Source organism: Oncorhynchus nerka, linkage group LG8 (genome assembly GCF_034236695.1).
Source record: "Oncorhynchus nerka isolate Pitt River linkage group LG8, Oner_Uvic_2.0, whole genome shotgun sequence".
Taxonomy (NCBI): domain Eukaryota; kingdom Metazoa; phylum Chordata; class Actinopteri; order Salmoniformes; family Salmonidae; genus Oncorhynchus; species Oncorhynchus nerka.
Genome location: NC_088403.1, coordinates 6,119,976 through 6,134,174, shown reverse-complemented (window position 1 = coordinate 6,134,174; position 14,199 = coordinate 6,119,976). Strand labels below are relative to the sequence as shown.

Here is a 14,199-nt window from a genome sequence, read left to right as displayed (position 1 = left end):
GGAGACCAGCTGAGGAGACAGGGAGAACACAGGATATGATGTCAGACATCAGGATCAGGGGTTGTCTTGGCCGTGTGTAACTCACCGTTCTCATCATATCCTGCAGGGCGGAGGTCTTGGCTGTGTGTAACTCACCGTTCTCATCATGTCCTGCAGGGCGGAGGTCTTGGCCGTGTGTAACTCACCGTTCTCATCATGTCCTGCAGGGCGGAGGTCTTGGCCGTGTGTAACTCACCGTTCTCATCATGTCCTGCAGGGCGGAGGTCTTGGCAGTGTGTAACTCACCGTTCTCATCATGTCCTGCAGGGCGGAGGTCTTGGCCGTGTGTAACTCACCGTTCTCATCATGTCCTGCAGGGCGGAGGTCTTGGCCGTGTGTAACTCACCGTTCTCATCATGTCCTGCAGGGCGGAGGTCTTGGCCGTGTGTAACTCACCGTTCTCATCATATCCTGCAGGGCGGAGGTCTTGGCCGTGTGTAACTCACCGTTCTCATCATGTCCTGCAGGGCGGAGGACTTGGCTGTGTGTAACTCACCGTTCTCATCATATCCTGCAGGGCGGAGGTCTTGGCTGTGTGTAACTCACCGTTCTCATCATGTCCTGCAGGGCGGAGGTCTTGGCCGTGTCGCCAGAGAAGTGAGCTCCGTGAGACGCAGGCAGAGCCTCTCCCAGCATGTACAGCAGCCTGATGGCCACCTCCACCTCCATGAAGGACGACGTCTGCCAACGCCTGAGACACACAATCAGGATCAATACACGCTTCTTCACAACAGGCGGTTAAAAAATGGGGGCAAAGTTAGGAAATAAGGTGGACATGGAGGAACAAAACAAGATGGAGTCTTACTGTATGGTGTTGTTGAAGACTCTGCCTACAGCGTCCAGGAGCAGGTCAGGAGACACCTGAGCCAGGCGATCCAACAGCATCTTCAACTGTTTCCTGTACTCTACAAACATCGCTTCATCCTCCCCCTGAGAGAGAGAGAGAGAGAGAGAGAGAGAGAGAGAGAGAAGACGGAGCGAGAGAGAGACAGACAGAGAGAGAGAGACAGAGAGAGAGAGGAGCGAGGAAGAGAGAGAGACAGGGAGAGAGAGGAGCGAGAGAGAAGGAGAGAGAGGAGAGAGAGAGAGGAGAGAGGAGAGAGAGAGGGAGAGAGAGAGAGGAGAAAGAGAGGAGAGAGAGAGAAGGAGAGAGAGAGAAGGAGAGAGAGAGAGAAGGAGAGAGAGAGAAGAAAGAGAGGAGAGAGAGAGAGAAGAGAGAGAGAGAGAGAGAAGGAGAGGAGAGAGAGAGAGAGGAGAGGGAGAGAAGAGGAAGATGGAGACAGTGAGTAATGAAAATGCTGTTCAACTCCCCCCACAATTTAAAACTCAGTCAAAGTTTTTACCTCGTTGTCAAAGTTGTACTCTTCATCATAAGTTAGTTTCTTCATGACGGCCAACATGATGTCCTGGTGAGACAGAGAGTCAACATTCTGGATACAGTGAGGGAAAAAACGGATTTGATCCCCTGCTGATTTTGTACGTTTGCCAACGACAAAGAAATGATCAGTCTATAATTTGAATGGAAGGTTTATTTGAACAGTGAGAGACAGAATAACAAAACAAAAAATCAGTGTCAAAAATGTTATAAATTGATTTGCATTTTATTTCCATACTGGATATATCTGCTAACAAGATGACAGATGGACAGACACTAGAAAAGGTTTTAAAAGCTAGTGGCTGGTTTCCCCAGACACAGAGTAATTATATTCCTGGAATACAATAAAATAATCTGTAACCTCATCTGTGTCTGGGAAACCAGCCCAAAAAGTTCCTGGTGAAATCGCACCTCAACGTGAGTCTTCTGTTGGTCTGTCAGCAGCGGGAACTAGAAGAGGAGAGAGACACACCAGAATGTTCTCATTATGACACACACACCAGAATGTTCTCATTATGACACACACATCAGAATGTTCTCATTATGACACACACATCAGAATGTTCTCATTATGACACACACCAGAATGTTCTCATTATGACACACACATCAGAATGTTCTCATTATGACACACACACCAGAATGTTCTCATTATGAGACACACACCAGAATGTTCTCATTATGACACACACATCAGAATGTTCTCATTATGACACACATCAGAATGTTCTCATTATGACACACACATCAGAATGTTCTCATTATGACACACACACCAGAATGTTCTCATTATGACACACACATCAGAATGTTCTCATTATGAGACACACCAGAATGTTCTCATTATGACACACACATCAGAATGTTCTCATTATGAGACACACCAGAATGTTCTCATTATGAGACACACCAGAATGTTCTCATTATGAGACACACCAGAATGTTCTCATTATGAGACACACCAGAATGTTCTCATTATGAGACACACCAGAATGTTCTCATTATGAGACACACCAGAATGTTCTCATTATGAGACACACCAGAATGTTCTCATTATGAGACACACCAGAATGTTCTCATTATGAGACACACATCAGAATGTTCTCATTATGAGACACACCAGAATGTTCTCATTATGACACACACATCAGAATGTTCTCATTATGACACACACATCAGAATGTTCTCATTATGAGACACAGAATGTTCTCATTATCAGAATGTTCTCATTATGACACACACATCAGAATGTTCTCATTATGAGACACACATCAGAATGTTCTCATTATGAGACACACACAGAATGTTCTCATTATGAGACACACCAGAATGTTCTCATTATGAGACACACATCAGAATGTTCTCATTATGAGACACACCAGAATGTTCTCATTATGAGACACACCAGAATGTTCTCATTATGAGAGACACACCAGAATGTTCTCATTATGAGACACACCAGAATGTTCTCATTATGAGACACACCAGAATGTTCTCATTATGAGACACACCAGAATGTTCTCATTATGAGAGACGCACCAGAATGTTCTCATTATGAGACACACCAGAATGTTCTCATTATGAGAGACACACCAGAATGTTCTCATTATGAGACACACATCAGAATGTTCTCATTATGAGACACACCAGAATGTTCTCATTATGAGACACACCAGAATGTTCTCATTATGAGACACACCAGAATGTTCTCATTATGACACACACATCAGAATGTTCTCATTATGAGACACACATCAGAATGTTCTCATTATGACACACACCAGAATGTTCTCATTATGAGACACACCAGAATGTTCTCATTATGAGACACACCAGAATGTTCTCATTATGAGACACACCAGAATGTTCTCATTATGAGACACACCAGAATGTTCTCATTATGACACACACCAGAATGTTCTCATTATGACACACACCAGAATGTTCTCATTATGACACACACCAGAATGTTCTCATTATGACACACATCAGAATGTTCTCATTATGACACACACCAGAATGTTCTCATTATGAGAGACACACCAGAATGTTCTCATTATGAGACACACCAGAATGTTCTCATTATGAGACACACCAGAATGTTCTCATTATGAGACACACCAGAATGTTCTCATTATGAGACACACCAGAATGTTCTCATTATGACACACACATCAGAATGTTCTCATTATGACACACACCAGAATGTTCTCATTATGACACACACATCAGAATGTTCTCATTATGACACACACATCAGAATGTTCTCATTATGACACACACCAGAATGTTCTCATTATGAGACACACCAGAATGTTCTCATTATGACACACACCAGAATGTTCTCATTATGACACACACATCAGAATGTTCTCATTATGACACACACATCAGAATGTTCTCATTATGAGACACACACCAGAATGTTCTCATTATGACACACACATCAGAATGTTCTCATTATGACACACACATCAGAATGTTCTCATTATGAGACACACCAGAATGTTCTCATTATGAGACACACACCAGAATGTTCTCATTATGAGACACACACCAGAATGTTCTCATTATGAGACACACACCAGAATGTTCTCATTATGAGACACACCAGAATGTTCTCATTATGAGACACAACCACAGGCCTTTTAATACAACGCAGTGGGCTATTCCAGATAGCAGGACAGACTAGCCAGCTAACTATGATAAACACACACACACACACACACACACACACACACACACACCTAAATGTTCTGCATCATTTGGAAAGTTAAACTTGAATGTGTTGTTGGTTTGTAAAGTCAATTATACCACAGTCATTTCCAAGTCTATATTTGTTGTAAATGTAGAATAATTCAGACAGTTGATCAGCTAATTCATTGCCGTCTCTTCCTGGAACAGGGGGGGTGGGGGGGGGTAATGCTAATGATTGGGGTCAGTTAGTGTGGACAGTTTTCTCCACCTTGTCTGAGTCCCAGTACTCTTCAATGGCCTCCTGTCCTCCTCTCCCTACCTGAGGCATGTGACTCTTCCACTCGGACCCCTTGAGGAAGATTAAGCAGACGAACACAAGTTTATGTTACCGTGCCAACCGGACCCTATTGAGGACGCTGTCACATGACAGTGGTCTGAGGGGCTACTCCACACCCGTTCTGGAAATTATATTTCTATGGTTTCCATCCTGTCTAGTAAAGACACATCTAGAGTGTAGAGTGTCTCCCTCTCCTGTCTGGTAAAGATACATCTAGAGCAGGGGTGTCAAAGTCAAATGGACGGAGGGCCAAATAAAAAAATCAGCTACAAGACGAGGGCCGGACTGTTCGAATGTTCATTGAAAAATTTTTAAATGACGCATATAGTCTAGTGAACCTAATTGAACCTACTGAAAACCTAACAAATATATTACAATATGATCAGATAAATAAAGCAATATTTTCTTATGGCTCTGTCAGTAATCTTTAATTTTCAACAGACACAAAAGACAAATTTCCTTTATATAAATATCCCCATAACATGAACATTAAATGAAAGAAACCGGTATTCAAGGCACCATCAGTAGACTATATTTTCTATTTTAGCAAAAGTGGGCTAAATTTACTTCAAAGAAAAAACAATAATAGCAATTTTCTATCATCCACTCAACTGAAATATTTTTAAAATATAATTGGATTGAAATACAAAAAATAAAGTGCAAAAATCTATTAATCAAAAACAACACTTTGTTTAAGGAGAAGTAACATGCAGTGAAAACAAATATTAAATTTTAACTTTTAAACTTGAACTGAGTAAAAACTCTAAATATGTGATTGCACAGTAATGTTCACTTGTTTGAGGTTGAGGGTGATACTTGGTGGTGTCCCATCTTTTCCACAAGTTCATCAATGTTCGGGGTAAGGCTCTGAGCTGAAGAAATCCTCAGAATTGAGTGGAGGTGTTCAGCAGTAAGTCGACTTCCTGTGTGATGTTTTGTTCAGGTTCATCAAAGAAAACAGTTGTTCACACAGGTATGTGCTCCAAACATAGACAACGTTTGAGCAGCCTGATGCGCAGCTGGGGCATTGTGCCGGGAGAAACGGGCGAACTCCGCAGCACCCACTGCCGCATATTTTGCCCTCAGTGCATCATTGCATTGAGGTCAATCAACTCCATTTGAGGTTTGGTGGTGAGCTTTCCACGTGAGCAAATGGGTTACCGAGCAGTTCCAACCTGCTTTTTGTGCTTCAAAGTCAGCAAATCGGCGCGAAAGTCAGCTCCAAGCATACCTATTTTATCAGCCAACTGTGTGCTCGACACGCACTGGTAGAGAGCTTCTCTTTCATGGTCTGGCAGCTGGGAAAGTGGCTCAAATTTTCTTCCGCATCTGCGTCTCCCACAGAGTCAGTTTGGTTTTAAATGCCTTCACTGTACTGTACATATCAGAGATGACACGATCCCGATCCTGCAGCTGCAAGTTTATTGCATTCAGATGACTCTAATGTCACACAGAAAAGCCATTTCATACAGAAACATTTCTAGAGTTGTGTTGTGTCTTTCCCTTTGCTGTCCAAGAACAGACAAATCTCTCAGAAGCTCGTCTTTGAAGCACCTTTCCCTGGCTTAGCCATCGCACCTCTGTGTGATAAGGCAAATCACCATGCTAACTCCGTCAGAAATGCCTTGAACTGGCGGTGATTCAAACCTTTGGCTCTGATAAAGATAACTGTGCGCGTGATGATGCTCATTACATGCTCCATTTCAAGGCTCTTACCGCACAAAGATACATAAGCTGTCAGCTCACCTGTGCGTTTTCCTCTTGCATCTTTTCCCGTATCTTCGCCACCAGTCCGTCTGTGTCCACACATCGAGGTGCTCCGTCGGTTGTCAAACCCACGAGTTTTTCCCTCTCCATCTCATTTACACATCTTGACACCTCTTCATAAAATCATGCCCCGTAGTTGTGCCATGCATAGACGTGCCAAAAACTCCTCTGTCACGCTTTAGGTTGGAGTCCACTAGTGAAAATTGACAACTGGGCAATGTCAGAAATGTCGGTGCTCTCATCCACAGCCAAGGAATATGCAAAAAAATCTTTTCCCTTTTTCACTGTCTTTTAGATTGATGGACAACTGGTCTACTCTCTCGAATGGTGTTTCTGCTCAGACTCACATTTAAAAAGAGTCTTTTTCTGGGCAAAGATACAAACTTTAATCATGCAGTTTTTGTGAAATCCCCTCCGTAAATGGCCGGGCTGATTTAGCGATCTCTTCTGCCAAAATAAAACTGGCCTAAAGCAGCCTGGCCTTGTGATTTGGCTTTTTTGAACAGAGCCTGTCGAGATTTGAGGCCTCGTTTTAATTCCTCTGCCTTTTGTAGCCTTTGTTCCATGTCCATATTCTTGTTTTTGTCTAGTAAAGATTCATAATGTCGTCTCAGATTATACTCTTTCAGTACCGCCACACTTTCTCCAAAGAAGACAGGTTTTCCAGCTACCTTCTGAACATATGACTCCCTCCCACCTTGTCTAGTAAACCCCCGGTTCTCAGTATCCACATCTTTGCCATTTTTGATGGGTATCTGAAAGTTAATTTTACTGTGATGCTGAGTAAAGAATAAATATTGAAATGAAGCAGCCTACTGCTCGGTGCGTCACCTTGCATTGTGGGAAATGTAGTATTGGTGCGTGTAAAAGATCTCTGCCTCTCCTGTTCTAATAATAAATCAAGATCATCCCAGGGGCCGTAAAAAATCTTCTCTCCTGTGGCCCGTAAAGACTCTGACATATGTGATCTAGAGTGTCTCCCTCGCCTGTCTGGTAAAGATACATCTAGAGTGTAGAGTGTCTCCCTCTCCTGTCTGGTAAAGATACATCTAGAGTGTAGAGTGTCTCCCTCTCCTGTCTAGTAAAGATACATCTAGAGTGTAGAGTGTCTCCCTCTCCTGTCTGGTAAAGATACATCTAGTGTGTCTCTCTCTCCTGTCTAGTAAAGATACATCTAGAGTGTAGAGTGTCTCCCTCTCCTGTCTAGTAAAGATACATCTAGAGTGTCTCCCTCTCCTGTCTAGTAAAGATACATCTAGAGTGTCTCCCTCTCCTGTCTGGTAAAGATACATCTAGAGTGACTCCCTCTCCTGTCTGGTAAAGATACATCTAGAGTGTCTCCCTCTCCTGTCTGGTAAAGATACATCTGGATAAGAGCGTCTGCTAAATGACTTAAATGTAAATGTAAATGAGTGTAGAGTGTCTCCCTCTCCTGTCTAGTAAAGATACATCTAGAGTGTAGAGTGACTCCCTCTCCTGTCTAGTAAAGATACATCTAGAGTGTAGAGTGTCTCCCTCTCCTGTCTAGTAAAGATACATCTAGAGTGTCTCCCTCGCCTGTCTGGTAAAGATACATCTAGAGTGTAGAGTGTCTCCCTCTCCTGTCTGGTAAAGATACATCTAGAGTGTAGAGTGACTCCCTCTCCTGTCTAGTAAAGATACATCTAGAGTGTAGAGTGTCTCCCTCTCCTGTCTAGTAAAGATACATCTAGAGTGTCTCCCTCGCCTGTCTGGTAAAGATACATCTAGAGTGTAGAGTGTCTCCCTCTCCTGTCTAGTAAAGATACATCTAGAGTGTAGAGTGACTCCCTCTCCTGTCTAGTAAAGATACATCTAGAGTGTAGAGTGACTCCCTCTCCTGTCTGGTAAAGATACATCTAGTGTCTCTCTCTCCTGTCTAGTAGAGATACATCTAGAGTGTCTGCCTCTCCTGTCTAGTAAAGACACATCTAGAGTGACTCCCTCTCCTGTCTAGTAAAGATACATCTAGAGTGTCTCCCTCTCCTGTCTAGTAAAGATACATCTAGAGTGACTCCCTCTCATGTCTAGTAAAGATACATCTAGAGTGTCTCCCTCTCCTGTCTAGTAAAGATACATCTAGAGTGTAGAGTGACTCCCTCTCCTGTCTAGTAAAGATACATCTAGAGTGTAGAGTGTCTCCCTCTCCTGTCTGGTAAAGATACATCTAGAGTGTCTCCCTCGCCTGTCTGGTAAAGATACATCTAGAGTGTAGAGTGTCTCCCTCTCCTGTCTGGTAAAGATACATCTAGAGTGTAGAGTGACTCCCTCTCCTGTCTAGTAAAGATACATCTAGAGTGTCTCCCTCTCCTGTCTGGTAAAGATACATCTAGAGTGTCTCCCTCGCCTGTCTGGTAAAGATACATCTAGAGTGTAGAGTGTCTCCCTCTCCTGTCTAGTAAAGATACATCTAGAGTGTAGAGTGTCTCCCTCTCCTGTCTGGTAAAGATACATCTAGTGTGTCTCTCTCTCCTGTCTAGTAAAGATACATCTAGAGTGTAGAGTGTCTCCCTCTCCTGTCTAGTAAAGATACATCTAGAGTGTCTCCCTCGCCTGTCTGGTAAAGATACATCTAGAGTGTAGAGTGTCTCCCTCTCCTGTCTAGTAAAGATACATCTAGAGTGTCTCCCTCTCCTGTCTGGTAAAGATACATCTAGAGTGTCTCCCTCGCCTGTCTGGTAAAGATACATCTAGAGTGTCTCCCTCGCCTGTCTGGTAAAGATACATCTAGAGTGTAGAGTGACTCCCTCGCCTGTCTGGTAAAGATACATCTAGAGTGTAGAGTGACTCCCTCGCCTGTCTGGTAAAGATACATCTGTAAGTGTCTGCTCCTGTCTTAAAGATACATCTAGAGTGTCTCCCTCTCCTGTCTAGTAAAGATACATCTAGAGTGACTCCCTCTCCTGTCTAGTAAAGATACATCTAGAGTGTAGAGTGACTCCCTCTCCTGTCTAGTAAAGATACATCTAGAGTGTATCCCTCTCCTGTCTAGTAAAGATACATCTAGAGTGTCTCCCTCGCCTGTCTGGTAAAGATACATCTAGAGTGTAGAGTGTCTCCCTCTCCTGTCTAGTAAAGATACATCTAGAGTGTCTCCCTCTCCTGTCTAGTAAAGATACATCTAGAGTGTCTCCCTCGCCTGTCTGGTAAAGATACATCTAGAGTGTAGAGTGACTCCCTCTCCTGTCTAGTAAAGATACATCTAGAGTGTAGAGTGACTCCCCCTCCTGTCTGGTAAAGATACATCTAGTGTCTCTCTCTCCTGTCTAGTAGAGATACATCTAGAGTGTCTGCCTCTCCTGTCTAGTAAAGACACATCTAGAGTGACTCCCTCTCCTGTCTAGTAAAGATACATCTAGAGTGTCTCCCTCTCCTGTCTAGTAAAGATACATCTAGAGTGTCTCCCTCGCCTGTCTGGTAAAGATACATCTAGAGTGTAGAGTGTCTCCCTCTCCTGTCTAGTAAAGATACATCTAGAGTGTCTCCCTATCCTGTCTAGTAAAGATACATCTAGAGTGTCTCCCTCTCCTGTCTAGTAAAGACACATCTAGAGTGTAGAGTGACTCCCTCTCCTGTCTAGTAAAGATACATCTAGAGTGTAGAGTGACTCCCTCTCCTGTCTAGTAAAGATACATCTAGAGTGTAGAGTGACTCCCTCTCCTGTCTAGTAAAGATACATCTAGAGTGTAGAGTGTCTCCCTCTCCTGTCTAGTAAAGATACATCTAGAGTGTCTCCCTCTCCTGTCTAGTAAAGATACATCTAGAGTGACTCCCTCTCCTGTCTGGTAAAGATACATCTAGAGTGTAGAGTGACTCCCTCTCCTGTCTAGTAAAGATACATCTAGAGTGGCCCAAATGACACTATTCTCCTTCATAGTGCAAAGACCAGAGGCCTGGGTGGATCTAGAGAATAGGGAGCCATATTCCCATAGACCTCTGGTCAGATGTAGTGCACATAGAGAATAGGGAGCCAGATGTATTCCATCTAGGGAGCCATATCCCAAGCCTCTGGTCAGATGTAGTAAAGAGAATACCATCCCATAGACCTCTGGTCAGATGTAGTGCACTAGAGAATATGGAGCCATATTCCCATAGGTCTCTGGTCAGATGTAGTGCACATAGAGAATAGGAGCCATATTCCCATAGACCAGATGTAGTGCACATAGAGAATGGAATATTCCCAGGTGCTGGTCAGATGTAGAATAGAGAATAGGGAGCCATATTCCCATAGACCTCTGGTCAGATGTAGTGCACATAGAGAATAGGGAGCCATATTCCCATAGACCTCTGGTCAGATGTAGTGCACATAGAGAATAGGGAGCCATATTCCCATAAGCCTCTGGTCAGATGTAGTGCACATAGAGAATAGGGAGCCATATTCCCATAAGCCTCTGGTCAGATGTAGTGCACATAGAGAATAGGGAGCCATATTCCCATAGACCTCTGGTCAGATGTAGTGCACATAGAGAATAGGGAGTCATATTCCCATAGACCTCTGGTCAGATGTAGTGCACATAGAGAATAGGGAGCCATATTCTCATAGACCTCTGGTCAGATGTAGTGCACATAGAGAATAGGGAGCCATATTCCCATAGACCTCTGGTCAGATGTAGTGCACATAGAGAATAGGGAGTCATATTCCCAACTAGCAGGGTATATCTCACCTGTTTCAGTACGTGCAGGTAGTCGTAGCAGAAGCCTACGATGTTGGCTGAGATGTCGTCGTCGTCGTGGACCAGCAGCTGGAGGAGCAGAGGAACCTTGGTCTCGAGGGCGCACAACGCCTCGGCGGCTGCCTTCACCTCGCCCCCCTTGGCCAGTTTGGTCCAGCTCAGCACCAGAGACTGGCCCATCCCGTTCACCAGTCTGGAGAACTTAGCCAGGAAGTCCACATCCTCCTCCTGATGGAGCCAAGACAGGAAACAGGGGGCTTTTCAGGTATAAACAGGAAACAGTTTCACATCCATTCAGGAAGTAGAGGTGAGGAGGAAGAGGAAATGGAGCCTTTGGCCTTTTGTTGGACTGTGGGAAATGGAGTAGCGAGTTTGTGTGTGTGTGTGGTGTGTGTGTGTGTGTGTGTGTTGTGGTGTGTGTTATGTGGTGTGTGTGTGTTGTGGTGTGTGTTATGTGATGTGTGTGTTTATGGTGTGTGTGTGTGTTATGGTGTGTGTGTGTGTTATGGTGTGTGTGTCTGTGTGTGTGTTGTGGTGTGTGTGTGTGTGTGGTGTGTGTTATGGTGTGTGTGTGTGTGTGTGTGTGTGTTATGGTGTGTGTTATGGTGTGTGTGTGTTATGGTGTGTGTGTGTGTGTGTTATGGTGTGTGTGTGTGTGTGTGTTATGGTGTGTGTGTGTGTGTGTTATGGTGTGTGTGTGTGTGTGTGGTGTGTGTGTGTGTGTTATGGTGTGTGTGTGTGTGTGTGTTATGGTGTGTGTGTTATGTGGTGTGTGTGTTATGTGGTGTGTGTGTGTTATGGTGTGTGTGTGTGTGTGTTATGGTGTGTGTGTCTGTGTGTGTGTTGTGTGTGTGTGTGTGGTGTGTTATGGTGTGTGTGTGTGGTGTGTGTGTGTGTTATGTGGTGTGTTATGGTGTGTGTGTGTGTGTGTTATGTGTGTGTGTGTGTGTGTGTGTGTGTGTGTTATGGTGTGTGTGTGTGTTGTTATGGTGTGTGTGTGTGTGTGTTATGTGTGTGTGTGTGTGTGTGTGTGTGTGTGTTATGGTGTGTGTGTGTGTGTGTGTTATGGTGTGTGTGTGTGTGTTGTTATGGTGTGTGTGTGTGTGTGTGTTATGGTGTGTTATGTGGTGTGTGTGTTATGTGGTGTGTGTGTGTTATGGTGTGTGTGTGTGTGTGTTATGGTGTGTGTCTGTGTGTGTGTTGTGGTGTGTGTGTGGTGTGTGTGTGTGTTATGGTGTGTGTGTGTGTGTGTGTGTGTTATGGGTGTGTTATGGTGTGTGTGTGTGTTATGGTGTGTGTGTGTGTGTGTTATGTGTGTGTGTGTGTGTGTGTGTGTGTGTGTGTGTGTGTGTGTGTGTGTGTGTTATGGTGTGTGTGTGTGTGTGTGTTATGTGTGTGTGTGTGTGTGTGGTGTGTGTGTGTGTGTGTGTTATGGTGTGTGTGTGTGTGTGTGTTATGGTGTGTGTGTTATGTGTGTGTGTGTTATGGTGTGTGTGTTATGTGTGTGTGTGTTATGGTGTGTGTGTTATGTGGTGTGTGTTATGGTGTGTGTGTGTTATGTGGTGTGTGTGTTATGTGGTGTGTGTGTTATGGTGTGTGTGTTATGTGGTGTGTGTGTTATGTGTGTGTGTGTTATGTGTGTGTGTTATGTGTGTGTGTGTTATGTGGTGTGTGTGTTATGGTGTGTGTGTTATGTGGTGTGTGTGTTATGTGGTGTGTGTGTGTTATGTGGTGTGTGTGTTGTGTGTGTGTGTGTGTGTGTGTGTGTGTGTGTGTGCACCTACCTGGTCCACGTTGAAGAAGCCAGCCGACTGCAGGACTTGACAGAGGGACTCGACCAGCTTGGTCTTGTCTGTCGGGTCCATTCCTTTATTGACAATCTCAAACAGACAGTCACACGCCTCCTCTCTCAGGTCCTCCACAGACATCTGACTCAGCAGCAGGTTCACAAACCTGGAGGGACAGGAACACACTGGTTAAACACTGGTCCAGGACCAGTCCTCTGATCTAGTGTCTGGTTCATTAAGGAACACACTGGTTAAACACTGGTCCAGGAACACACTGGTTCAAACCTGGACAGGAACACAGGTCCAGGACCAGTCCTCTGATCGAGGGTCTGGTTCATTAACCTGGAGGGAGAGGAACACACTGGTCCAGGACCAGTCCTCTGATCTAGTCTCTGGTTCATAGACCTGGAGGGACAGGAACACACTGGTTAAACACTGGTCCAGGACCAGTCATCTGATCTAGTCTCTAGTTCATTAACCTGGAGGGAGAGGAACAGACTGGTTAAACACTGGTCCAGGACCAGTCCTCTGATCTAGTGTCTGGTTCATTAACCTGGAGGGACAGGAACACACTGGTTAAACACTGGTCCAGGACCAGTCCTCTGATCTAGTGTCTGGTTCATTAACCTGGAGGGAGAGGAACACACTGGTCCAGGACCAGTCCTCTGATCTAGTGTCTGGTTCATTTAACCTGGAGGGAGAGGAACACACTGGTCCAGGACCAGTCCTCTGATCTAGTGTCTGGTTCATTAACCTGGAGGGACAGGAACACACTGGTCCAGGAAGTCACTGGTCTGGTTCAGGACCAGTCAGGACCAGTCTGATCTAGTGTCTGGTTCATTAACCTGGAGGGACAGGAACACACTGGTCCAGGACCAGTCCTCTGATCTAGTGTCTGGTTCATTAACCTGGAGGGACAGGAACACACTGGTCCAGGACCAGTCCTCTGATCTAGTGTCTGGTTCATTAACCTGGAGGGAGAGGAACACACTGGTCCAGGACCAGTCCTCTGATCTAGTGTCTGGTTCATTAACCTGGAGGGACAGGAACACACTGGTCCAGGACCAGTCCTCTGATCTAGTGTCTGGTTCATTAACCTGGAGGGAGAGGAACACACTGGTCCAGGACCAGTCCTCTGATCTAGTCTCTGGTTCATTAACCTGGAGGGAGAGGAACACACTGGTCCAGGACCAGTCCTCTGACTAGTCTCTGGAGGGAGGGACAGGAACACACTGGTCCAGGACCAGTCCTCTGATCTAGTGTCTGGTTCATAAACCTGGAGGGAGAGGAACACACTGGTTAAACACTGGTCCAGGACCAGTCCTCTGATCTAGTGTCTGGTTCATTAACCTGGAGGGAGAGGAACACACTGGTCCAGGACCAGTCCTCTGATCTAGTCTCTGGTTCATAAACCTGGACCGTCACACAACAACCACTGATGTTGATGACAAGAAGGCGTTTCAACACGGTGCATTTGAGCTCGATGTCTAGTCTCATAGCAAAGGA

General features: G+C 44.8%; 1 protein-coding gene across 1 annotated transcript in view; it reads right to left on the bottom strand.

Annotated features, from left to right (window-relative positions):
• xpot (exportin, tRNA (nuclear export receptor for tRNAs)) overlaps positions 1-14,199 on the bottom strand; it is a 61,968-nt gene that overhangs the window by 19,843 nt on the left and 27,926 nt on the right. Inside the window, 7 exon segments of the mRNA XM_065022080.1 lie at positions 586-730; positions 845-969; positions 1,383-1,445; positions 1,826-1,864; positions 4,380-4,460; positions 10,898-11,134; positions 12,691-12,859. Coding sequence (XP_064878152.1) covers positions 586-730; positions 845-969; positions 1,383-1,445; positions 1,826-1,864; positions 4,380-4,460; positions 10,898-11,134; positions 12,691-12,859 — 859 coding nt within the window.